Raw genomic sequence first — 24,548 nt, 5'->3', positions numbered from 1 at the left:
CCTACGCCACCTGTTGCGTTACGTACACGCTACGCGTCGGGTGGAACGTTTCTGTAATTGTTAAAAACAGACAAACTGTTATGGTGTTACGAAAACATTTTAAGAAAGCCGATTTTTAGTCCTTACCACTTGTTAAGATGAGCGTAGTTGCGCTAACGCAGGGATGAAGCGCCAGTTTTGAAAAGCACATGCTACGGCCGTTGCCCAGGTTACGATTAGTGACAACAAACATTCGAACGTGCAGCTGTTGGACACCACAAAATGTTGTAGCACAAGATTCGAGGCATGGCGTCAGTGAGAACTCTTGTCGAAGCAGTTTCGGAAACGATATTCCCTGGCCTGCATCTTAGCTGCAGCAAATCGAGGGCAATAGCTATAAAGCACGGTAAGAATTAAGCTTATCGCGGGTGCAACGCCGTACTGAACGGTAAAAAAGCATCGATATGGTTGCACGTGATAGTGTACACCTGCCGCGTATGCGCGCCATAGATACTTGCCTCTAGCGTATTCTTGTATGCTGTTATTTATAAACGTTATAATTAGTTTGCCGGCGCAAAGCTAGTGCATGCAATTGACTAAACTATCGCAAACCTATTTTTTTGGCACGTGCTATATATAATTAAGTTCATGCATTGATCAGCGTGAAAGTAGGCCGTAAATGTGTAAGCATATGCGATGAAAAGGCCTCTGTCCGAGCAGGTTATATCTTCATAAAAATAGGGGTCACCAAAATGCCATTTCATTGACAAGCTTTATATCTCGAAGACCCAGGAATTAATCCAGCTAGCAGTTCATCTGCAAGTGCCAACAATTAAAGTACATTTTCGGTGTTGAACAGTTGCTGAAAGAAACAAAAATAACGCGAAAGAAAAGTGAGAGCGAAGGGGGAGGGGGCTGAAGGAAATATTCTGGGGTAGGAGGTGGAGCGTCGCGGTGGGTGGCAGGAGCGTAATTAACGAATTTATTGTCCCACTAAACCCAAGGCAAATCCGCGCATGGTGGGTATATATAGTGCGTGAGGTAAAGCGGCGTCGTTGCAAGGGGAGACTCTGCAAGACTCTGTAACCGAGTTACTTAGTTGATAATTCAATATGACGTCACAGAAGCGCGTCCACAACTAGTACTCGCAGGTTTCAGGGCATTTCTGTCAGTCCAAATTACTGGCAGGTGGGTTATTCTGCAATAACTATATATCCGCATTGTACTCTGCTGGAAAATGTCCATTGCTTCGAGAAGAAGTGAAGGACAAACTTTTCTTTATTGGGTTTTGCGCCCACGCTGCGGCCTCCATGACCTCATGGCGATGGCACAGATGTCACGCTACTTTCACGCACTTTGTCCTGCTTTGTATGCAAGACCGTGAAAACTAGTGAATTTTCGAATGCGATGCGGCCCTGTTTTAGTGACAAACAGTTGGTCAACCTCGTCTGGACGTTGAAATGATCGATGACGTCGCAGTGAATCTGGTACAACAATTTCAATGTGGCGTCGGTCGCAACCCTTCGGTTGCCGTGTACTAGAAGGTACTTCAGTCATTCTGCACGCCCTACTGGCGTACTCGCGGTATGTATCTGACCTATTAGCTATTTCAATTAATGCAATACACAATCACAGTTTAATTATATATACTATACCGACCCTTTGATGCCTATGGTTGCTTATCAGCCCAGGGAGCGTCGATAGATGAGAGAGACACAAGGAAATATAGAGATCCAGCTTTTTCACACGGCCTGCTCATGGCATTTTGCTTTCCTTTAGTTCAGCTTTCCTTTGAATCAAATCAATGCGGGATCTAATTTTACGCTTTACTATGAAGGCTCATTGGAGTGCTCAGTGTGTGGTGTGTGCGCGTATTTTTCAGGCGAAGAACTGTTGACCAGCCTGCCGCTGCAAGTGGCCGTCTACTTCAATCTCTTCTACTCTCCCTTGTGGTTGATATCCCGCTGCCTCGCCTTCTACATCAAGGTGCCCCCTTATATATGCACCTGCAACCAGAAAGAAAAAATATACCGAAGAGTTGCCGCGGTGATAGGGTTAGCGCGACTACATATGCAGTCTCGAACTCATACGCAAAGCATGTGATATGCGTTTCCCAACTGCATGTACTCTCTAACTTCAATATATACCGAACGCATATGGCTACATGTATATGTATGTGCCTCGCCATTCACCCGTTCACACTCGCGTACTTGTTATACCCTCGCATTCTCGTGCCATATATTTCAGGGGCCGTATTCTGAAACGATCCACTTCGCCTTCGCCGATACTATCGCCTTGGCGATGGTTCGCCGTCAAGCGCGCGCTGATTGGCTGGCTGAGCAAAATAGAATGAGCTACGTCATCCTATTTTGGTAAAACAACCAATCAGAGCGCGCCTAACGAAGCGTTCGTAAACCAGAACGCCAAAACCAACTTGCAATATCGCTCACATAAGAATGGACTAAGTCACAGCTCGAGTTGAATTCCAATCGTATCTGAAAAACTGTATGCAAAAGAGTGGTCGCTTGCTAGGGAACAATCGCAACCTGAGCAGTGAGTAGGCCGGCTCTGCATGCTGCTTGCATGTGTGTTGGTCTCGCAACGGATTCGGAACAAAGACAAACAAAGAAAAACAAAACAAGAGTATAAAAACAAAAGAATCGACGAAAGCTACCCGTCTCGCTTTTTTTTTCACGGTCGTTTCTTTGCTAAATATGCATGAATGGTTGTTTCGGGCCGTAGCGTCGTTTATTTTTACGCACCGCAAAATTTGTCCCAGCGTGCATGCGTGTGTGCGCGCGCTCTCACGTCAAAGCTGGCTTCGCCACACCACGAGTTCTTGTGAGGAGAAGCCCGCTTAACTCGTATCTCGTCGTTTCACAGGAGACACAGCTTATTTTTTGGAAGCACGCACGTTTGAGAAACCGAGAACGTAGTTTACCATGCAACGGTAAGCGTCGTTATACAACAATAAACTACTCGAACATTAGGCAGAAACCGGACCGGATGATTGCTGTCAAGGTGAATTGCGATAGCTTCGCGTTGGAACTGTCGAGACATATGATGCGGGGGACGTGGGTGCGTGAGAACTGTGACGTTGCACAGTGTTTGGGATCTGACTGCTGGTACGATCTGTTGGGAACTCGGCGCTGACGCCCGTGGTTGTACCTGGGTCGCAAGCCCCAAGGGTAGCGTTGGCCTGGCGGCCTGGGGTACAACTGGAAGCATCCGAAGGTCCCGGCAAAGCATGAGTCGACTGGTAACAACGAAACAACTTGTTTATTTTAACATCGCAAAGAGTGGGTGGTCAGGTTTGACCGAAGTAGAGAGACGGGAGAGCACTTCACTCAACAGAAGAAATCGGAGCCCTCCTTTTGGCGTCCGGGGGCAGCTGTTTTTATACTCTCGCAGTTGAGGGCAAGAAGGAACCCCTCAAAAGACGAGCATGTGAATGTACAATGGGCTAATGGTGACGCACACTGTCGTGGCGCTGCGCACGATCTCGTAGCACCCTGTCGTGGCGCTGCGCACGATCTCGTAGCACCCTGTCGTGGCGCTGCCGGTCGGACACAATGACTGTACTGAGAAGATGGTCCCTGCTTTGGCATCGCCTGTTTCGGGCACAATGACTGGAACGAGATCCCTGCTTTGGCATCGCCTGTTTCGGGCCCAATAACTGGAATGAGATCCCTGCTTTGGCTTCGCCTGTTTCGGGCACAATGACTGGAATGCGAGGAGGATCCCTAGGCGGTCGCATCGCCGCAGACGCGCCTGGAAACACCTGGCGATGAGTGTTGCGGCGACGACGATCGGGCCAAAATGTCTGCCGCCCCGCCGCAGTCGCGCCGGTAAAACCACGTGTCGCAGGCGAAACGCAACAGACCGCCCCGCCGGGGGAAGGAGATCCCGATGGACAGGGGACTGCATCCGCTGTCCGGAGGGATGTCGCTCGATGATGCTCATAACCGAAGTCGGGCGTCCCTTGACGTTTCTTGAGCGCAGCGCACAGAGAAGGCCTCGTTCTCTCGTTCAGGTTCGCACGGGACACTGCAAAGTGACTTCGGGAGAGTTCACATTTTTGTTCTCGTTCCCGGCAAGCGTTAGAACTACGCTGAAAACTCAACCGCTCAGTCAGCAAGCACGGCACAACCCTCACTAAGCCCTGCCAGGCTCTTTCCCCTTTTTATACCACTGCCTAGTTCCTTACAGTAGTCTAGCATCACTCAGAACGCGTCCACAAATTGAAAAATTGCACTAGAAAGCATATCATCACTTTGAAACACTAAACAAAAGCAATATGTTAAAAAAAATCCTGCCTCAGGAAGAAAAACATCAGTAACAAACAATTTTGAGGCTGATTCCTACGTTAGGGGCTTCGACTTAAGCCATCGGCGTTACCGTTGAGACTCCCCTTTTTGTAACGCACCTCAAAGGAATATTGTTGTAAAGCGAGGCTCCAGCGCAGGAGGCGGCCATTTTTGGGAGAGATGGTCTGCAGCCATTGGAGAGGGCAGTGATCCGTCTCAATGATAAACCTCGAGCCGGCTAGATAGCATGACAATTTCTGAACGGCCCACACGAGACATGCACACTCTTTCTCGGTGGCGCTATACGCCTGCTCACGACTGGTCAGCTTACGACTAGCATACAGGACGGGGTGTTCTACTTCTCCATTTTCCCGTTGGCACAGTACAACGCCCATGCCTCGCTCACTAGCATCGCACTGAACAATGAACCCTTTTGTATAGTCTGGCGATCGTAGCACAGGCTGGCTTGTTAGGGCACTCTTTAGGGCGCTAAAAGCTCTTTCCTTTGTCTCGTCCCAGACGACTGTTTGAGGCTCTGTCTTTCTTAGAGCATCCGTCAGGGGAGCCGCGATATCAGAGTACCTAGGGATGTACCTCTGATAGTAGCCGGCGACACCTAAGAACGACCGAATATCGGTCTTTGTGCGCGGTTGCGGAAAGTCTCGCACAGCGGCCACTTTTATTTCAGAGGGGCGGCGACGACCCTGACCAATCACGTGACCGAGGTAGACAACCTCGGCCTGTGCTAACTGGCACTTAGGAGCCTTGACTGTCAAGCCCGCTTCGCGCAGGCGGGTTAGCACTGCCCGCAAGTGTGTCATATGCTCAGACCAGGATGCGGAGAATATCGCTACGTCGTCTAGATACGGTAAAGCGAATTCTTGCTGTCCCCGCAACACTTTATCCATGAGACTTGAAAAACAGTATGGCGCGTTCTTCAAACCAAAACTCAACACTTTAGGACGGAATGTTCCCATTGGTGAAATGAACGCCGCATACCTACTAGCCTCTTCTGTAAGTGGAACCTGCCAGTAACCCCTGACAAGATCTAGGGTGGAAATAAACTGAGCGCTACTAACTTTCTCAAGGCGCTCCTCGATGTTAGGGATCGGATAAATTTGATCCTTAGTGATGGAATTAAGCCTGCGGTAGTCGACGCAAGGACGAGGTTCCTTGCCCGGTACCTCAACTAAAATCAAAGGGGAGGTATAATCACTCTCACCTGCCTCAATAACACCGAGCTGTAGCATTTTCTTTACCTCAGCCTCCATAATATCGCTCTGGCGGGGTGACACCCGATACGCCTTGGATCGTACTGGCTCTGTGGAGGTAAGTTCTATATCATGAGTAAGTACAGAAGTCCTACCAGGCCTCTCAGAGAACAGACCTTGAAACTCTCGTAATAGCTGGTGTAGTTCGGTTTTCTGCTCAGGCGACAGCGGTGCTTTACTGATAAGGTCACTAATGACTTGACCGGTGTCTTCCCTGTTCGTCACTGAGCCTAGTCCCGGAAGCTCGACCGGAAGCTCTTCAGGAACGTTTACCATCATGCACACCACTGCTTCCCTTTGTCTATAAGGTTTGAGCAGATTACAGTGGTAAACTTGCTGTGCTTTCCGCTTTCCTGGCAGACTTACCACGTAGTTAACGTCCGACAGTTTCTGAACAATTCGTGCTGGGCCCTCCCACTGCACGTCTAGTTTGTTGTTTAGCGATGTGCGCAATATCATGACCTCATCGCCAACCTCAAAACGACGGGCCCTGGCTGTCCGATCATAATAAACCTTGGCCCTCTGCTGGGCCTTTGCCATTGCTTCACCTGACAACTCCTGTGCCCTTCTTAAGCGTTCGAGGAGCTTAAGCACGTACTCCACCACGACTGGGTCGTCGCCCCTACCTTCCCACGATTCTCGAAGCATGCGAAGCGGAGATCGAAGCGAGCGACCGTACACCAGTTCAGCTGGCGAAAACCCCGTAGCCGCATGCGGCGCGGTCCTTAAAGCAAACATCACCCCAGGCAGACACAGCTCCCAGTCAGTTCGATGTTCAAAACACAACGCTCTCAACACGCGCTTCATGACGGAGTGGAGCTTCTCAACGGAATTCGACTGTGGGTGGTACACTGAGCTGTGTAACAGCTTTACCCCACACCTTTCGAGAAAAGTTGTCGTCAGAGCGCTAGTAAACACTGTGCCCTGATCTGATTGGATTTCCGCAGGGAAACCAACTCGCGCAAATATGGACAGTAGTGCATTAACTATCTCAACTGAGCTGAGTTCTTTAAGCGGCACTGCTTCAGGGAACTTTGTCGCTGGGCAGATCACAGTCAAAATGTGTCTGTACCCCGTGGCTGTTACCGGCAGAGGTCCCACAGTATCAATAACGAGCCGTCTAAAAGGCTCCGTTATGATAGGTACCAATTTCAACGGCGCCCTTGATTTGTCCCCTGGTTTGCCCACCCGCTGACAAGTGTCACATGTCCTCACGAAATGGTCTGCGTCCCGAAAACACCCTGGCCAATAGTACTCTTGCAAGAGACGGTCCTTAGTTTTCTTAACTCCTAAGTGTCCGGACCACGAACCTCCGTGTGACAAGCGCAACAGATCCTGACGATAGCATTGAGGCACGATCAGCTGATCGAACTCCACTCCTCGGCGGTCTAGATACTTCCGGTACAGGACTCCACCTCTTTCCACAAAACGCGCAGTTTTCCTGGCGATACCTTCTTTGACATTGCAGCGCACGTTTTCCAGGCTGCCATCCTTTTTTTGCTCGGCTATCAAAGCCGACCGGCTGACTTTTAGCAACCTATCAAGTCCGTCTGACGTAGGCGCGATGAGCAAATCAGTAGATAGCTCTTCTAACTTTCCCGTGTCGGGCATTTCCTCTCCAGTATCTGGCGCCTTTAACGTTACAGACTCAAGTTTATTCAGTTCGGGCGTGCTCTGAATATCAGCTTGCTGCGCCTCTGACCCTTTTTCGTTGTTTGATAACGTCGGCCCCGCAACTACCGCCTTTGCAGCGAGCTCCCGAACCTTCGATCTGGTTAAGGCCTGAACACTAGCTTCACCAAACAAAAGCCCCTTCTCGCGCAGGAGGTGATCGGACCTGTTTGAAAATAGGTACGGGTACTGGGGTGGCAGCATAGATGACACTGCCGCCTCTGTCTCAAGCGCTCCGAAAGGTCCTTCAATAAGCACCTTTGCTACTGGCAGACACACGCTATGAGCTTCCACGGCTTGCTTGATCCACGCGCACTCGCCCGTGAACATATGGGGTTCTACGTAAGATGGGTGAACTACATCCATCGTAGCTGCGGAATCGCGAAGCACTCGGCACTCTTTCCCGTTCACGAGGAGGTCTCGCATGTAAGGCTCGAGAAGCTTCATGTTCTCGTCAGTGCTGCCTATTGAAAAAAACACAACTTTTGGTGTTGTTTCCGGACACTGCGCCGAAAAGTGACCCGGCTTCTGGCACGTATAACAAACGCCCGCACGCCTCATCTCGAACCGCTTTCTGCGTTCGGCTTCGGCTGCCGCCGTCTCCTTAGGTTCGGTCGCACTGCTTCCACTCGCATCCGCACTACGCGTGTTCCCCTTTGCTCTCATGGGTGTGAACTTCGGCCTCTCAAACTTCGAGCCAAATTCACCCTTTTGACCGTCCTTAGCTCCGCGAGCCCGACGCGTCACAAACTCCTCGGCTAGCTCAGCGGCTTTAGCCACCGTGCAAACGTCTGGCCTATCCAAGACCCAGTATCGCACGTTCTCCGGTAACCGACTATAAAACTGTTCTAGCCCGAAGCACTGCAGAACTTTATCGTGGTCACCAAACGCTTTCTCTTCTTTGAGCCACTCCTGCATGTTCGACATAAGCCTATACGCAAACTCTGTATATGACTCACTTTTGCCTTTCTCATTTTCCCGAAACTTCCGACGGAACGCCTCCGCAGACAGCCGGTACTTTTTTAGCAGACTCGATTTTACTTTGTCGAAATCCTCTGCTTCCTCTCTATCCAAGCGAGCGACTACGTCGGCCGCCTCGCCGGGTAACAAAGTGAGCAAGCGCTGTGGCCACGTTTCCCGAGAGAACCCCTGCTTCTCGCACGTTCGCTCAAAGTTAACCAGGAACAAACCAATGTCCTCTCCAAGCTTAAACGGCCGCATCAGGTCAGTCATTTTGAACAATACGCGTTCTCCTGCACCGTGTGCCTGACTTCCATTACGAGCGCGTTCCATTTCTACCTCAAGACGCTTCATTTCCAAAGCGTGTTGACGGTCACGCTCTTGTTGCTCTCGCTCTTTCTGTTCTTTACGTTCACGCTCTTCTTTTTCTTTTGCAGTCTCCCTCTCTTCAATGGTCTCAAGGCATTCCGACAGCTCGTCATCCTCAGCCTCTAACTCAAGAATAGCCTTTAGCAGTTCAGGTTTTCTTAGTTTGTCTGAGACATCCAGACACAACTCTCTTGCAAGCTCCAACAATTTCGGTTTGCGCAACGACTTCAAATCCATGGCTGCTCTGAATGCTGCTTTCTCTACTGCTTACTATTGTCTTGCCGCAAACTAACCCGGCAGCAACGACAACCACAATTACCAGCTCTGTTTCTGACACTAACAAAAGCCTGGCAAAGCTCAGAAGAAGAAAGTCCCGCACTCACCAAACCTCGCAGGCAGGAATTCCGCGCAGTCGTTCCGCTGCAGGCAACCAGTCGTCACACAGGGCTCGTTGCACTGCTCCCGGATCGTCGTTGAGCTGCTCAGCATACTGTCAACTGCATCTCTTTGCTGCTGGCCTCCGTTGTCGCGATCTCGCCGCTGGCAGACCGTTGTTTGAAGTCGTAGGCGATCTCACCGCTGGCAACCAGATGTTTGGGATCTGACTGCTGGTACGATCTGTTGGGAACTCGGCGCTGACGCCCGTGGTTGTACCTGGGTCGCAAGCCCCAAGGGTAGCGTTGGCCTGGCGGCCTGGGGTACAACTGGAAGCATCCGAAGGTCCCGGCAAAGCATGAGTCGACTGGTAACAACGAAACAACTTGTTTATTTTAACATCGCAAAGAGTGGGTGGTCAGGTTTGACCGAAGTAGAGAGACGGGAGAGCACTTCACTCAACAGAAGAAATCGGAGCCCTCCTTTTGGCGTCCGGGGGCAGCTGTTTTTATACTCTCGCAGTTGAGGGCAAGAAGGAACCCCTCAAAAGACGAGCATGTGAATGTACAATGGGCTAATGGTGACGCACACTGTCGTGGCGCTGCGCACGATCTCGTAGCACCCTGTCGTGGCGCTGCGCACGATCTCGTAGCACCCTGTCGTGGCGCTGCCGGTCGGACACAATGACTGTACTGAGAAGATGGTCCCTGCTTTGGCATCGCCTGTTTCGGGCACAATGACTGGAACGAGATCCCTGCTTTGGCATCGCCTGTTTCGGGCCCAATAACTGGAATGAGATCCCTGCTTTGGCTTCGCCTGTTTCGGGCACAATGACTGGAATGCGAGGAGGATCCCTAGGCGGTCGCATCGCCGCAGACGCGCCTGGAAACACCTGGCGATGAGTGTTGCGGCGACGACGATCGGGCCAAAATGCCTGCCGCCCCGCCGCAGTCGCGCCGGTAAAACCACGTGTCGCAGGCGAAACGCAACAACAGCCTCCGGTGTCGGCTTGAGTAACAAACCACGTTAAAAACCTTGCGATCGATCACGCACATTATGCGCTCGTATGAGATCGGCCTACCACGCTTCACCACCTCTCTCTCTAACAAACTCTAACAAACGGCCGTCCACGGAAAGTGGAGGGGAAACGGCGAAGAAAGCATCGCTTAAAAAAAAATTCGTTTGCACCATCGGATGGCCAACAGGCCGGTAGTGCCGGTAGTTCCACCTGCGGCAGTGTGCGCGCCGCTTGCTGAACGCTGACACGTTTACGACGTTCGGCGGGTAACTACATACGCGTGGCAATAGTCGGAGCGATGAGGGACGCGGACGCACACAATCGTACGTCTCACTGTCCTCCCAGCTGAGTCACCCTGCCTCCGATCTACGCAGTTCCACTACCTGTCGCTCACGCAGCAGACCATCTCGGCGGCCATCTTGATCATGATGACGGCCGTGGAACCACCCCGGCTCTACCTGGGCTACGCAGGGAACCTCGGCGAGGAGGTGAGGCGTGTACACGCGTACGCGACGGGTCCACGAGGGCCTGCAGGTAAACTACCTTCCAGGCGACGAAACACGGAGGGAAAACGCGCCGCAGTTGCCACGGCGCTCTGCCGCTGAACACGAGGTCGCGGGTTCGACTCACGGCCGCATTCTGATGGAACCGGAATGCAAAAAAAAAAAAAGCACATCCGTGTGCCGTGTCTTCATTTGTGGACAAAATTAATCCGAAGTGCTCCCCTACGGCATCCCTCACAACCCTTTCTTTTATTCATTCTCGCGCTATGTGCTCTTGTTTAAACCTGCAAGCCCGAACCAGCTAGCTAGCCCAGCAGTACGTTTGCCTGGCAATACACTATAGACTGGCGGAGATATCACCTTCAAAATGGCACATAAGCATTTCAAGCGCCTGACATGCGCTTTCTTTCTTTCTTTTTCTGTGGGGTGGTCGGGCATTGCCGATATGAGATAATTTTAAAATTGAGCACGGAACCGGAAATATCGGCGCCCACTTCAACTGCCTAGAACTGATGTCTTGCATAAATGCAAGGAGTGGCACGACAGCACAGTGGCACCAAAATAATTATATGCGCTATAGCTGCATACAGTATCCGCAGATATTACTTTTCCACCGCATACCAAAGTGCTATGCGCAGGATAAAAACAGGAAAAAATATATAAGTATTCTTGGTCAAACACCGTAGCACCTACCTACTGGCGTGGACAACCCTTTAGAAGTGGCCTTCCAAGGACACTTCTAAGCGTATTTACAATTGCTAGTAGGTGCAGCGGGGCGTGGCACTTGCAGAGACGACGGACGCTTGTGCGCATACGCGAGTAAGAGTGGGCACGAGAGAGGAAATGTGGGGACTTTTGCTCCTTGAATATTACGACTCTGCTTAGGCACTATGGAGGAGTTGGCGCGCGTTCTATGCGCTTGTCCCTAGGCGTGCCGGCAGAAGTCGCGGGGCGCGGTAGTGCTGAACTCAGCATCGCAAGTTGGCGGCTCGACGCAATGACATTTATTCAATCATGTTTTTACTAATTAAAATAACGTGTCATTATTTCGCATTATTGGCGGCGCCTCTAGGACGCCAAAGCGGCAACGGGGACATCAAAGCTAAAACCCGGACTGGTCCGTGGGTTGGGGCTCGCAGAGGCCTGCGCGTGCCAGGGGAGTATAAGATCGGCGGTGCGCTATCGCATAATTTTTTTATGCGAACATCCTCTGGCACGCTTGGCCTCCGTGGCCCCAACCCGCGGGCCGCCCTGCTTACAGCTTTGATCCCCCCCGCCACGGCTTGGGTGCCCCGGAAATCCTGCGCCACCTGCTTTAATATAACCTCAGGTGCTCTCCTCAGGCCTCCGTTTGCCGGTTACATGTGCCCTCCTGGAGCAGTGCTTGTAAAAAATGCAATCTATCGTCGGGACCAAAAAAGCGACCCGCGACTTGTACAACACTAGTCAGAACCTTGCCCCTTCAGACACAGCGATGACCAAATGGGGTGTCCGTGCCCACTGCCTCACCGCGCAGGCAGCCAGCGGCGGAGCGCAAACTGGACCGCACTCCGCAATGCCGGCATGCCTAGGGGACAAAAGCATACAACGCGCGTTAAGAAACCTCCTCCGTTGTGCCGAAGCAGACTCAGATATTCAAGGAGCAAAGGCCCTCAGATTTTCTCTCTCCCACCCGCTCTTACTCGCGCCTGCGCAGAAACGTCGAGCGCCGTCAAAAGCGCCACCCCCGCTGTACCTACTAGCAATTGTAAAAACGTGTCCCCCGGTGGCATAATGTACGACCATTGAGAACGCGCTTGTACTCATTTTACAAGTTTTAGTAAAGGGCTTGCCCGACCTCCCAGGTTATCTGCTCAGAAAGCAACACGAGCTCTTCTCCAGTGCCTGAGAGCGGCAGATTTGAATGCCCTATCGTAGACACGCTGCGCCTTGTCCAATATGCGAATGTGCGGATACCGGGGGAAAAAACCAGATGTCCTGACACCACCTTAAAATTTGCGTGCGCAGCGCCAGTGTATGGCACGTGGAAAACTTATGCAGTCCCTCTTCTCAGCTGTTATGCCGTTCCTTTTCTCTGGAGAGACAAGGAAGGTTGAATGATATGGGAAGAGAACCCGCCAGCATGTTAAAAAAAAACTCGTTATCATCAATCACCATCTCAAAGTCAGACCGCGCCCTTGAAAAAAACTTGGAACTGCGCTTGAACAGACACATGATTGATCTGAACTCTTGTCTTCTCTTCCTATTTCATCCCCCTTTCCGCATGTGTAGGGTAGCAAACTTGACAAAGTCTAGCTAACTTCCTTTACCGTCTCCCTCTCTCTATTTATCAGCTATAGTAATAATTTCCCGGTTGTAGTCTGCCTCCTACAGCCGCGGACGATATAATTACCACAAACAGCCCGTGGTTGGTAAAAGGGACCCCCGCACAACAACGCCGGATACATCAGCGCGTTAATATTATAGTCCATGGAGCGCACGTCATTCAGCATATATATGTCTGCATTACCGCAGCTATGATTTCAACGCATGCCGCGGTACACATTCGTCGTTAGCAGGCTACGAGCTACGCAAAGGCCATGCACAGACTCGACGCATGTAAGAATGAAACACGAACTATAGTAAGGCGTAACTGTTACGCGCTCTTTTGTCCCCGTGCTCACTGCTTTACGCACGATGACGGCACCATATTGCGGCTTGTATCTACACCCTTTAAAAAATTAGCATCCTTTGGGAGATATTTTATCCCACAACGATAATCGTCATCTGTCTTGCGCACCCTTCATTTCATTAACGCTGCGCGCCCGGTACTACTTGGCCATGAATCACATGCGCGTCATCAGCGTGACGTATCGTTCTCGACAGGAAAGTAGCGAGCGCAGAGTTTTCAAGAAACGTAATGCAAGCAAGGCGGATGACCACTATTGTCGTGGGGCAATATAAGCCTCAAAGGTTGCACATTTTTTAAAGTGTGTACGCTTATTCTGTGGCCTTTATTATCATTGGTGATTGCGCGCTTAAATGTGACCGGGCAAAATGTTCATTCCTCGTAAAAAGTGTTCTCCTTTACACTCCTAAAAAAAGTTTACACCCTTTGGGGCTTATCTTGCCCCTAAACGATAATCGTCATCTGCCTTGCCTGCTTCTCCTCTCTTGAACGCTGGGCGCTCGATACTTTCCAGTCTAGAATGCTGTGTCACGCGCAAGCCGTTAGTGACGAGGCACTACCGGGCTCGCAGCATTGAAGAAAGGAAATACGGGCAAGACAGATGACCATTGTTCCTTGGGGACGAAATACAACCCAAAGGGTGTGAACATTTTTTAGAGTGAATGATCGTCGTCTGCCTTGCTCGCGTTTCTCTTCTTGAAAACTCGGCGCTCGCCACTTTCCTGTCCACAATGCTGTGTCACGCTGATGACGCGCAAGCTCTCCGTGACTTTGATGTACCTAAAAGAAAGGAAATACGGGCAAGACAGAGGACGATTATTGTTGCGCGACAAGGTACGACCCAAAGGGTGTAAACTTTTTTAAGAGTGTATGCGTTGGTGTTGACTCATGTTGTAGTGCGCTGAATGAAACTGAGAATCGCTATTAACACAGAAGGACACATCAGACACGACGAGAAGGCCTATGAACTACCAAATGTTTTATTGTGGATGAAACGTTGCTCTTGTATTGGCTGCACTTAACTGAGCACGTACAGATGCCTATAGACTGAAAAGACAGTTTCATACAGTAATGTAGAAACTCTATGAAAATGACAACAAAAAGAGATGGATCGATAGGTTGTGACCGGAAGAACACGTTCACACAACAGTGGATGTATAATAATTAGCTATCGCCAAGTTAATTTTTTTTCGTGGCATTTTTTGCCAGCTCTATCTCGGGCATCCAGGCCATCCAGGCCATGACATCCAGGCCATGCAGGCCTGGATGTCAACATCCAGGCCTGCATGCTCAGAGACTTCAAAATTTCAGTAACATTTTCATTAGTGCGGGCGACAACAGCAGTTCAAAAAAGAAAGAAAGAAAGAAACGTACAAATGGTGCGCAGGAGCACATCTTGCAGTGCGCAGCGAAGTTGCTTGACACGACCAGCTTCTGACACCTGTATTTGTTATTTTAATCTTTCGTTGAAGCAGCCCCCACTTTGTTCAATGTAAAAAAAGAATTATGGCGTTTTACGTGCCAAAACCAGTTTCTGATTATGAGGCACGCCGTAGTGGAGGACTCCGGAAATTTCGACCACCTGGGGTTCTTTAACGTGCACCTAAATCTAAGTACACGAATGTTTTCGCCCCCATCGAAATGCGGCTGCCGTGGCCGGGATTCGATCCCGCGACCTCGTGCTCAGCAGCCTAACACCATAGCAAACTTTGTTCAATGTACACTTCGCCATGCGAAAACTGTGTTTCTATAGACTGCACCTTTTGAACATTCCGCACGAACCTGTTCCTAAGCTTGACGTCAGAACTGTGCTTTCTTTTTTCTTTCTTTTTTTTTGTGCACATGCCTTACGTTGCCGGTATGGCATAACGTTTATGAGGGTTGCAATGTGGGCTTGTTGGTAATACCGTACACGCCTTGAATATGGCATAACGACCGGTTTGTTGAGTTTTGTCTACTGAGGTTTTTTTTCTTCCTTTTCATGTCAACAGTTTTTCACTAATCTATACACGCACGAGATCACACATTTCGGTTATGCACTCTTCCGGAGTCTACTCACCTGTCACGTAAACAAAAAAATCGAACGCATGGCAATAGCTCATCGTTTATTACGTCCGCTTTTGTGTCAACGCGTTCTTCCGGTTCCAAGCTATCGATCGATCCTTTTTTGCCTTTAGCCTAGGGACCTGCAGGTGTTGCCAAGGGCAACTTTTCACAGACAATAAGCCATTTGGTAGTTCACACCTTCTCGCCCCGTCTGGTCTGTCCTTTTGTTTTAGTAGCCGTTCACAGTTTCACTCAGCGCTTTACAAAATGAAAGTACATATACTTTCCATATTGCGTTTCATTTGTTTGACATATTACACAGTGAAATTGTTTACGCTTTAAGGGTATGACTTTCAGCCATGGGACAGCGCATCCTTAAAAAGTATTTTAAGAAATTACTGTATGCACCCTTAAAGTCGTAATTAAATTTTGCAGTACACGCAAAATTTTAAACCCTTAAGGGTGCATTCTGGGTTTCTCTTGCGTGCATTTCCTTGCTTTAGCATTATAGCCTCGCCGTCTTCCTGTCAAGAACTCTTAGCCACGCTGATACGCACATGCCGTTTATGACCGGGAAGCACCGGGAGCGCAATGTTAAATAAGCCCCAAAGGGTGCAAAGTTTTCTTACACTACGTTGCAGGAAGCAATTTTACACCCTTGTGAAGGGTTTTTTGTGAACTTGTTCCATGGCTAACACCAACACTTTTACACTCTAAAAAAAGTTTACACCCTGTTGTAATCGCACCGCTGGCGCGAGTTGTTGGGAACTCGGCGCTGACGCCCGTTGTTGCACCTGGGTCGCAAGCCCCAAGGGTAGCGTTGGCCTGGCGGCCTGGGGCACAACTGGAAGCATCCGAAGGTCCCGGCAAAGCATGAGTCGACTGGTAACAACAAAACAACTTGTTTATTCTAACATCGCAAAGAGTTGGCGGTCAGGTTGACCGAAGTAGAGAGACGGGAGTGCACTTTACTCAACAGAAGAAATCGGAGCCCTCCTTTGGCGTCCGGGGGCAGCTGCTTTTATACTCTCGCAGTTGAGGGCAAGAAGGAACCCCTCTATAGACGAGCACGTGACTGTGCCGCTCGGGAACAATGGGATAAGGTGACGCAGCCGTCGTGCCGGCGCCGTTCGGGCACAATGGGGAGGAGAAGGTGGCTCACACTGTCGTGTCGGCGCCGGTCGGGCACAATGGGGAGGAGAAGGTGGCTCACACTGTCGTGTCGGCGCCGGTCGGGCACAATGGGGAGGAGAAGGTGGCTCATACTGTCGTGTCGGCGCCTGTCAGACCCCCTCGCTTCACAGTTGTTGGGAGCTCCTCTCCCCGGCTGCCGCGCTTCGACAAGCGTGGGCACCAATATGCACATACACTCACACACGCACATGAAGACACGTGGCATCGGAACATGCCTGGACGCGCTTGGCGGGGAGGCGTAGCGGCGGCGCCGAACGGGCCAAAATGTCTGCCGCTTTGTTGCAGCCGCGCCGGCTAAACCGCGCGTCGTAGGCGAAACGTAACAGACCGCCCCGCCGGGGGAAGGAGATCCCGATGGTCAGGGGACTGCATCCGCTGTCCGGAGGGATGTCGCTCGATGATGCTCATAACCGAAGTCGGGCGTCCCTCGACGTTTCTTGAGCGCAGCGCACAGAGAAGGCCTCGTTCTCTCGTTCAGGTTCGCACAGGACACTGCAAAGTGACTTCGGGAGAGTTCACATTTTTGTTCTCGTTCCCGGCAAGCGTTAGAACTACGCTGAAACTCAACCGCTCAGTCAGCAAGCACGGCACAACCCTCACTAAGCCCTGCCAGGCTCTTTCCCCCTCTATACCACTGCCTAGTTCCTTACAGTAGTCTAGCAGCACTTAGAACGCGTCCACAAATTGGAAAATTGCACTAGAAAGCATGTCATCACTTTGAAACACTAAACAAAAGCAATATGTTAAAAATCCTGCCTCAGGAAGAAAAACATCAGTAACAAACAATTTTGAGGCTGATTCCTACGTTAGGGGCTTCGACTTAAGCCATCGGCGTTACCGTTGAGACTCCCCTTTTTGTAACGCACCTCAAAGGAATATTGTTGCAAAGCGAGGCTCCAGCGCAGGAGGCGGCCATTTTTGGGAGAGATGGTCTGCAGCCATTGGAGAGGGCAGTGATCCGTCTCAATGATAAACCTCGAGCCGGCTAGATAGCATGACAATTTCTGAACGGCCCACACGAGACATGCACACTCTTTCTCGGTGGCGCTATACGCCTGCTCACGACTGGTCAGCTTACGACTAGCATACAGGACGGGGTGTTCTACTTCTCCCTTTTCCCGTTGGCACAGTACAACGCCCATGCCTCGCTCACTAGCATCGCACTGAACAACGAACCCTTTTGTATAGTCTGGCGATCGTAGCACAGGCTGGCTGGTTAGGGCGCTCTTTAGGGCGCTAAAAGCTCTTTCCTTTGTCTCGTCCCAGACGACTGTTTGGGGCTCTGTTTTTCTTAGAGCATCCGTCAGGGGAGCCGCGATATCAGAGTACCTGGGGATGTACCTCTGATAGTAGCCGGCGACACCTAAGAACGACCGAATATCGGTCTTCGTGCGCGGTTGCGGGAAGTCTCGCACAGCGGCCACCTTTATTTCAGAGGGGCGGCGACGACCCTGACCAATCACGTGACCGAGGTAGACAACCTCGGCCTGTGCTAACTGGCACTTAGGAGCCTTGACTGTCAAGCCCGCTTCGCGCAGGCGGGTTAGCACTGCCCGCAAGTGTGCCATATGCTCAGACCAGGATGCGGAGAATATCGCTACGTCGTCTAGATACGGTAAAGCGAATTCTTGCTGTCCCCGCAACAGTTTATCCATGAGGCTTGAAAAACAGTATGGCGCGTTCTTCAAACCAAAACTCAACACTTTAGGACGGAATGTTCCCATTGGTGAAATGAACGCCGCATACCTACTAGCCTCTTCTGTAAGAGGAACCTGCCAATAACCCCTGACAAGACCTAGGGTGGAAATAAACTGAGCGCTACTAACTTTCTCAAGGCGCTCCTCGATGTTAGGGATCGAATAAATTTGATCCTTAGTGATGGAATTAAGCCTGCGGTAGTCGACGCAAGGACGAGGTTCCTTGCCCGGTATCTCAACTAAAATCAAAGGGGAGGTATAATCACTCTCACCTGCCTCAATAACACCGAGCTGTAGCATTTTCTTTACCTCAGCCTCCATAATATCGCTCTGGCGGGGTGACACCCGATACGCCTTGGATCGTACTGGCTCTGGGGAGGTAAGTTCTATATCATGAGTAAGTACAGAAGTCCTACCAGGCCTCTCAGAGAACAGACCTTGAAACTCTTGTAAGAGCTGTTGTAGTTCGGTTTTCTGCTCAGGCGACAGCGGTGATCCACTGACTAAGTCACTAATGACTTGATCGGTGTCTTCCCTGTTCGTCACTGAGCCTAGTCCCGGAAGCTCGACCGGAAGCTCTTCAGGAACGTTTACCATCATGCACACCACTGCTTCCCTTTGTCTATAAGGTTTGAGCAGATTACAGTGGTAAACTTGCTGTGCTTTCCGCTTTCCTGGCAGACTCACCACGTAGTTAACGTCCGACAGTTTCTGAACAATTCGTGCTGGGCCCTCCCACTGCACGTCTAGTTTGTTGTTTAGCGATGTGCGCAATATCATGACCTCATCGCCCACCTCAAAACGACGGGCCCTGGCTGTCCGATCATAATAAACCTTGGCCCTCTGCTGGGCCTTTGCCATTGCTTCACCTGACAACTCCTGTGCCCTTCTTAAGCGTTCGAGGAGCTTAAGCACGTACTCCACCACGACTGGGTCGTCGCCCCTGCCTTCCCATGATTCTCGAAGCATGCGAAGCGGAGACCGAAGCGAGCGACCGTACACCAGCTCAGCTGGCGAAAACCCCGTAGCCGCATGCGGCGCGGTCCTTAATGCAAACATCACCCCAGGCAGACACAGCTCCCAGTCAGTTTGATGTTCAAAACACAAGGCTCTCAGCACGCGATTCATGACGGAGTGGAGCTTCTCAACGGAATTCGACTGTGGGTGGTACACTGAGCTGTGTAACAGCTTTACCCCACACCTTTCGAGAAAAGTTGTCGTCAAAGCGCTAGTAAACACTGTGCCCTGATCTGATTGGATTTCCGCAGGAAAACCAACTCGCGCAAATATGGACAGTAGTGCATTGACTATCTCAACTGAGCTGAGTTCTTTAAGCGGCACTGCTTCAGGGAACTTTGTCGCTGGGCAGATCACAGTCAAAATGTGTCTGTACCCCGTGGCTGTTACCGGCAGAGGTCCCACTGTATCAATAACGAGCCGTCTAAAAGGCTCCGTAATGATAGGTACCAATCTCAACGGCGCCCTCGATTTGTCCCCTGGTTTGCCCACCCGCTGACAGGTGTCACATGTCCTCACGAAATGGTCTGCGTCCCGAAAACACCCTGGCCAATAGTACTCTTGCAAGAGACGGTCCTTAGTTTTCTTAACTCCTAGGTGTCCGGACCACGAACCCCCGTGCGACAAGCGCAACAGATCCTGACGATAGCATTGAGGCACGATCAGCTGATCGAACTCCACTCCCCTGCGGTCTAGATACTTCCGGTACAGGACTCCACCTCTTTCCACAAAACGTGCATTTTTCCTGGCGATACCTTCCTTGACATTGCAGCGCACGTTTTCTAGGCTGCCATCCTTCTTTTGCTCGGCTATCAAAGCCGACCGGCTGACTTTTAGCAACCTATCAAGTCCATCTGACGTAGGCGCGATGAGCAAATCTGCAGATAGCTCTTCTAACTTTCCCGCATCGGGTTTTTCCTCTCCAGTATCTGGTGCCTTTAACGTTACAGACTCAAGTTTATTCAGTTCGGGCGTGCTCTGAATATCAGCTTGCTGCGCCTCTGACCCTTTCTCATTGTTCGCCAACGTCGGCCCCGCAACTACCGCCTTTGCAGCGAGCTCCCGAACCTTCGATCTGGTTAAGGCCTGAACGCTAGCCTCACCAAACAAAAGCCCCTTCTCGCGCAGGAGGTGATCGGACCTGTTCGAAAATAGGTACGGGTACTGGGGGGGCAGCATAGATGACACTGCGGCCTCCGTTTCAAGTGCTCCGAAAGGTCCTTCAATAAGCACTTTTGCTACCGGCAGACACACGCTATGAGCTTCCACGGCTTGCTTGATCCATGCGCACTCGCCCGTGAACATATGGGGTTCTACGTAAGAGGGGTGAACTACATCCATTGTAGCTGCGGAATCGCGAAGCACTCGGCACTCTTTCCCGTTCACGAGGAGGTCTCGCATGTAAGGCTCGAGAAGCTTCATGTTCTCGTCAGTGCTGCATATTGACAAAAACACAACTTTTGGTTTTGTTTCCGGACACTGCGCCGAAAAGTGACCCGGCTTCTGGCACGTATAACAAACGCGCGCTTGCCTCGTCTCGAACCGCTTTCTGCGTTCGGCTTCGGCTGCCGCCGTCTCCTTAGGTTCGGTCGCACTGCTTTCACTCGCATCCGCACTACGTGTGTTCCCCTTTGCTCTCATGGGTGTGAACTTTGGCCTCTCAAACTTGGAGCCAAATTCACCCTTTTGACCGTCCTTAGCTCCGCGAGCCCGACGCGTCACAAACTCCTCGGCTAGCTCAGCGGCTTTAGCCACCGTACAAACGTCTGGCCTATCCAAGACCCAGTACCGCACGTTCTCAGGTAACCGACTATAAAACTGTTCTAGCCCGAAACACTGCAGAACTTTCTCGTGGTCACCAAACGCTTTCTCTTCTTTGAGCCACTCATGCATGTTTGACATAAGCCTGTACGCAAACTCTGTGTATGACTCACTTCTGCCTTTCTCATTTTCCCGAAACTTCCGACGGAAAGCCTCTGCTGACAGCCTGTACTTTTTTAGCAGACTCGATTTCACTTTGTCGAAATCCTCTGCCTCCTCTCTATCCAAGCGAGCGACTACGTCGGCCGCCTCGCCGGGTAACAAAGTGAGCAAGCGCTGTGGCCACGTTTCCCGAGAGAAACCCTGCTTCTCGCACGTTCGCTCAAAGTTAACCAGGAACAAACCAATGTCCTCTCCAAGCTTAAACGGCCGCATCAGGTCAGTCATTTTGAACAATACGCGTTCTCCTGCACCGTGTGCCTGACTTCCATTACGAGCGCGTTCCATCTCTACCTCGAGACGCTTCATTTCCAAAGCGTGTTGACGCTCTTCTTTTTCTTTCTGCTCTTTAAGTTCGCGCTCCTGTCTCTCTTTTTGCTCTCTAAGTTCGCGCTCCTGTCTCTCTTTTTGCTCTTTAAGTTCGCGCTCATGTCTTTTTGCCCTCTCCTCAATGGTCTCAAGGCATTCCGACAGCTCGTCATCCTCAGCTTCTAACTCAAGAATAGCCTTTAGCAGTTCTGGTTTTCTGAGTTTGTCTGAGACATCCAGACCCAACTCTCTTGCAAGCTCCAGCAATTTCGGTTTGCGCAACGACTTCAAATCCATGGCTGCTCTGAATGCTGCTTTCTCTACTGCCTATTATTGTCTTGCCGCAAACTAACCCGGCAGCAACGACAACCACAATTACCAGCTCTGTTTCTGACACTAACAAAAGCCTGGCAAAGCTCAGAAGAAGAAAGTCCCGCACTCACCAAACCTCGCAGCCAAGAGTTCAGCGCAGTCGTTCCGCTGCAGGCAACCAGTCATCACACAGGGCTCGTTGCACTGCTCCCGGATGGTCGTTGAGCTGCTCAGCATACAGTCAACTGCATATCTTCGCTGCTGGCCTCCGTTGTCGCGATCTCACCGCTGGCAGACAGTTGTTGTAATCGCACCGCTGGCGCGAGTTGTTGGGAACTCGGCGCTGACGCCCGTTGTTGCACCTGGGTCGCAAGCCCCAAGGGTAGCGTTGGCCTGGCGGCCTGGGGCACAACTGGAAGCATCCGAAGGTCCCGGCAAAGCATGAGTCGACTGGTAACAACAAAACAACTTGTTTATTCTAACATCGCAAAGAGTTGGCGGTCAGGTTGACCGAAGTAGAGAGACGGGAGTGCACTTTACTCAACAGAAGAAATCGGAGCCCTCCTTTGGCGTCCGGGGGCAGCCGCTTTTATACTCTCGCAGTTGAGGGCAAGAAGGAACCCCTCTATAGACGAGCACGTGACTGTGCCGCTCGGGCACAATGGGATAAGGTGACGCAGCCGTCGTGCCGGCGCCGTTCGGGCACAATGGGGAGGAGAAGGTGGCTCACACTGTCGTGTCGGCGCCGGTCGGGCACAATGGGGAGGAGAAGGTGGCTCACACTGTCGTGTCGGCGCCTGTCAGACCCCCTCGCTTCACAGTTGTTGGGAGCTCCTCTCCCCGGCTGCCGCGCTTCGACAAGCGTGGGCACCAATATGCACATACACTCACACACGCACATGAAGACACGTGGCATCGGAACATGCCTGGACGCGCTTGGCGGGGAGGCGTAGCGGCGGCGCCGAACGGGCCAAAATGTCTGCCGCTTTGTTGCAGCCGCGCCGGCTAAACCGCGCGTCGTAGGCGAAACGTAACAACCCTTTGGTGCGCACATTTGCCACACAACGTTAATCGTCATCTCTCTAGCCTGAACTTCCTTTCTTGAAAACGCTGCGCTCGTTACTTTTCTGCCGTGAACGCTCTGTCACGCTGCTAAGGCGCATGTCGTTCGTGGCTTGAAAGTACCGGGCTCGCAGCGTTAAAGAAAGGAAATACGGGCAAGACAGATGACGATTATCGTTGTGGCACAAATATACACCCCAAAGGGTGCAACCGTTTTAAGAGTGTAGAGTGTACGTATAAAATGTGCGGGTGATAATTGGGAGTTTTAGGTTTTGCATTCGCAAAGTTAGGGGGCGCAAACAACCGGCCTTACAAAAGAACGCAAAGAATGTATACAAAAGAACCCCAGAGGAATACAAAAGAACGCAATTGCCGCTTGTGGCGGTTTGCGTACACAGTCTAAAACTCGATATCTTCTTTGGCACCTCTAGATCTCTGAAGGTCCAAGAATTAAAGTGCGAGTGCTCTCGAAAGCCGAAGGCAGGCAGGAAGGAAAGAACTATAGGAGGCACCCAACTTGTGATCGTCACGTCAGAGTGCCCGGTTCTAGATTTTACTGATTGCTCAGGCAGAGCTATATGGCAGCTAGGCAGCCGAAGAAAAGTCAATCTGTTAAAAGCTATACCGACCAGGAACCATTCTCGGCTACTGCGCTAAGTGTCAGAGGTGATCCGTAGGGTGGACACTGCGAAGGAAAAAAAAAAAAAACACGATGAGAATGGCTCGACAGAAAGCTCGCTTGCAAAAGCTGGCTTCTTGACGTGATGCTCCGTCCCAGTTTATTTGCCTAGTCCAGGGCCGAAGGAATCACCAGTCCTGCCATGCACGCAGATGCCGGCGCTGGCGGGCTTCTGGCTCCTGAGCGTGCTGCTGCAGCTGCCCCTGCTGGCCTTCCTGGCGCTGGGCGGCGCCCGGCCGCTGCCCCTGGAGCGTGCCGTCGACGTGCCGCTCGCGCTGATGCTGGCCACGCAGGTGGTCGTGGCCTTCGGCGTCATCCGCCGGGTGACGCGCAGCCAGGCGCGACGCTTCCTGAGGCAGGCTGCGGGCTCGCGCGACGATCAGCATGTCGACTGATGTGTGCGTGTGCCGCCAGGGAGACCCTTCGGTATACGTGTACCCAAGACAAACGCGGGATGGAACGTTCACATCGAGGCGTGGTCCGAGCGCGGACGGCTAATAGTGGTTGTTCGCAGAACTCGTGCCAGCTGGAACTCAGACGCTTTGAAACTGGCAGTACCAGACAGACTCGACTGGGAATTTCGCGACAAGCCTGCGGTCAGCTGAATATTTCGCCGAGGGAGTATCGACGGCCTCGGAAAGGTGTTTGTCCTGAGTTCGATCCCAGGACTAAGATGGAATTTATTGCGATAGCAAATATATGGACACTCGACGGCGAAGTCTTGCCGTTGTCGTCGCCGTGATGTCCCGTATAAAGTTCAAAAGCCATAACATTGCGGCGTGACAACGAGCTTGTTAATTTAGTAAGCGAATGTTTACAGCAGTTCATGCAGCTGATAAAAGGACTAACCTTACTTCGTGTAGTTGTCTAATAATTTGGTATTGAAATCAATGCTTCGCCTTTCAGGCGAAACTGACATTCTTTTCTCACTGCGAAGCTTTATTTTCCAAAGGAAACTCGGATAGGCTTCCTTTGTAGCTTTGGGTAGCAGAGCTCCAATCAAGCTTGTTCAAAGTGACCTCAAATGATTTCAACTGGTAGCACCAGCCAGTTCTGACGGGGATTTCCACTACGAACCTGTTGGCCACCAGTTGGGTATTTATTTCATCACTAATGGCGGGGGTGTTTCAA

General features: G+C 51.2%; 1 protein-coding gene across 1 annotated transcript; it reads left to right on the top strand.

The window, feature by feature from the left end:
- Positions 1–236: 236 nt before the first annotated feature.
- Positions 237–24,264, top strand: LOC142556989 (transmembrane protein 17-like). Its single transcript, XM_075668485.1, has 4 exons — positions 237–385; positions 1,862–1,965; positions 10,325–10,438; positions 23,570–24,264. Exons 1-4 carry the CDS (start codon positions 286–288, stop codon positions 23,810–23,812), a joined length of 561 nt encoding a protein of 186 aa, XP_075524600.1. The 5' UTR covers positions 237–285; the 3' UTR covers positions 23,813–24,264.
- Positions 24,265–24,548: the final 284 nt, after the last annotated feature.

Source organism: Dermacentor variabilis, chromosome 9 (genome assembly GCF_050947875.1).
Source record: "Dermacentor variabilis isolate Ectoservices chromosome 9, ASM5094787v1, whole genome shotgun sequence".
NCBI classification, from domain to species: domain Eukaryota; kingdom Metazoa; phylum Arthropoda; class Arachnida; order Ixodida; family Ixodidae; genus Dermacentor; species Dermacentor variabilis.
This window is presented reverse-complemented; position numbering and strand designations above follow the sequence as displayed.

What these genes read in the sequence shown, in the direction of transcription:
- LOC142556989 (XM_075668485.1), top strand. Translation starts at nt 286, where the DNA reads ATGGCGTCAGTGAGAACTCTTGTCGAAGCAGTTTCGGAAACGATATTC. An exon ending in GGCAATAGCTATAAAGCACG is followed by an intron (nt 386 to 1,861) that starts GTAAGAATTAAG and finishes CGTATTTTTCAG; the next exon opens with GCGAAGAACTGTTGACCAGC. An exon ending in CAGGGAACCTCGGCGAGGAG is followed by an intron (nt 10,439 to 23,569) that starts GTGAGGCGTGTA and finishes CCATGCACGCAG; the next exon opens with ATGCCGGCGCTGGCGGGCTT.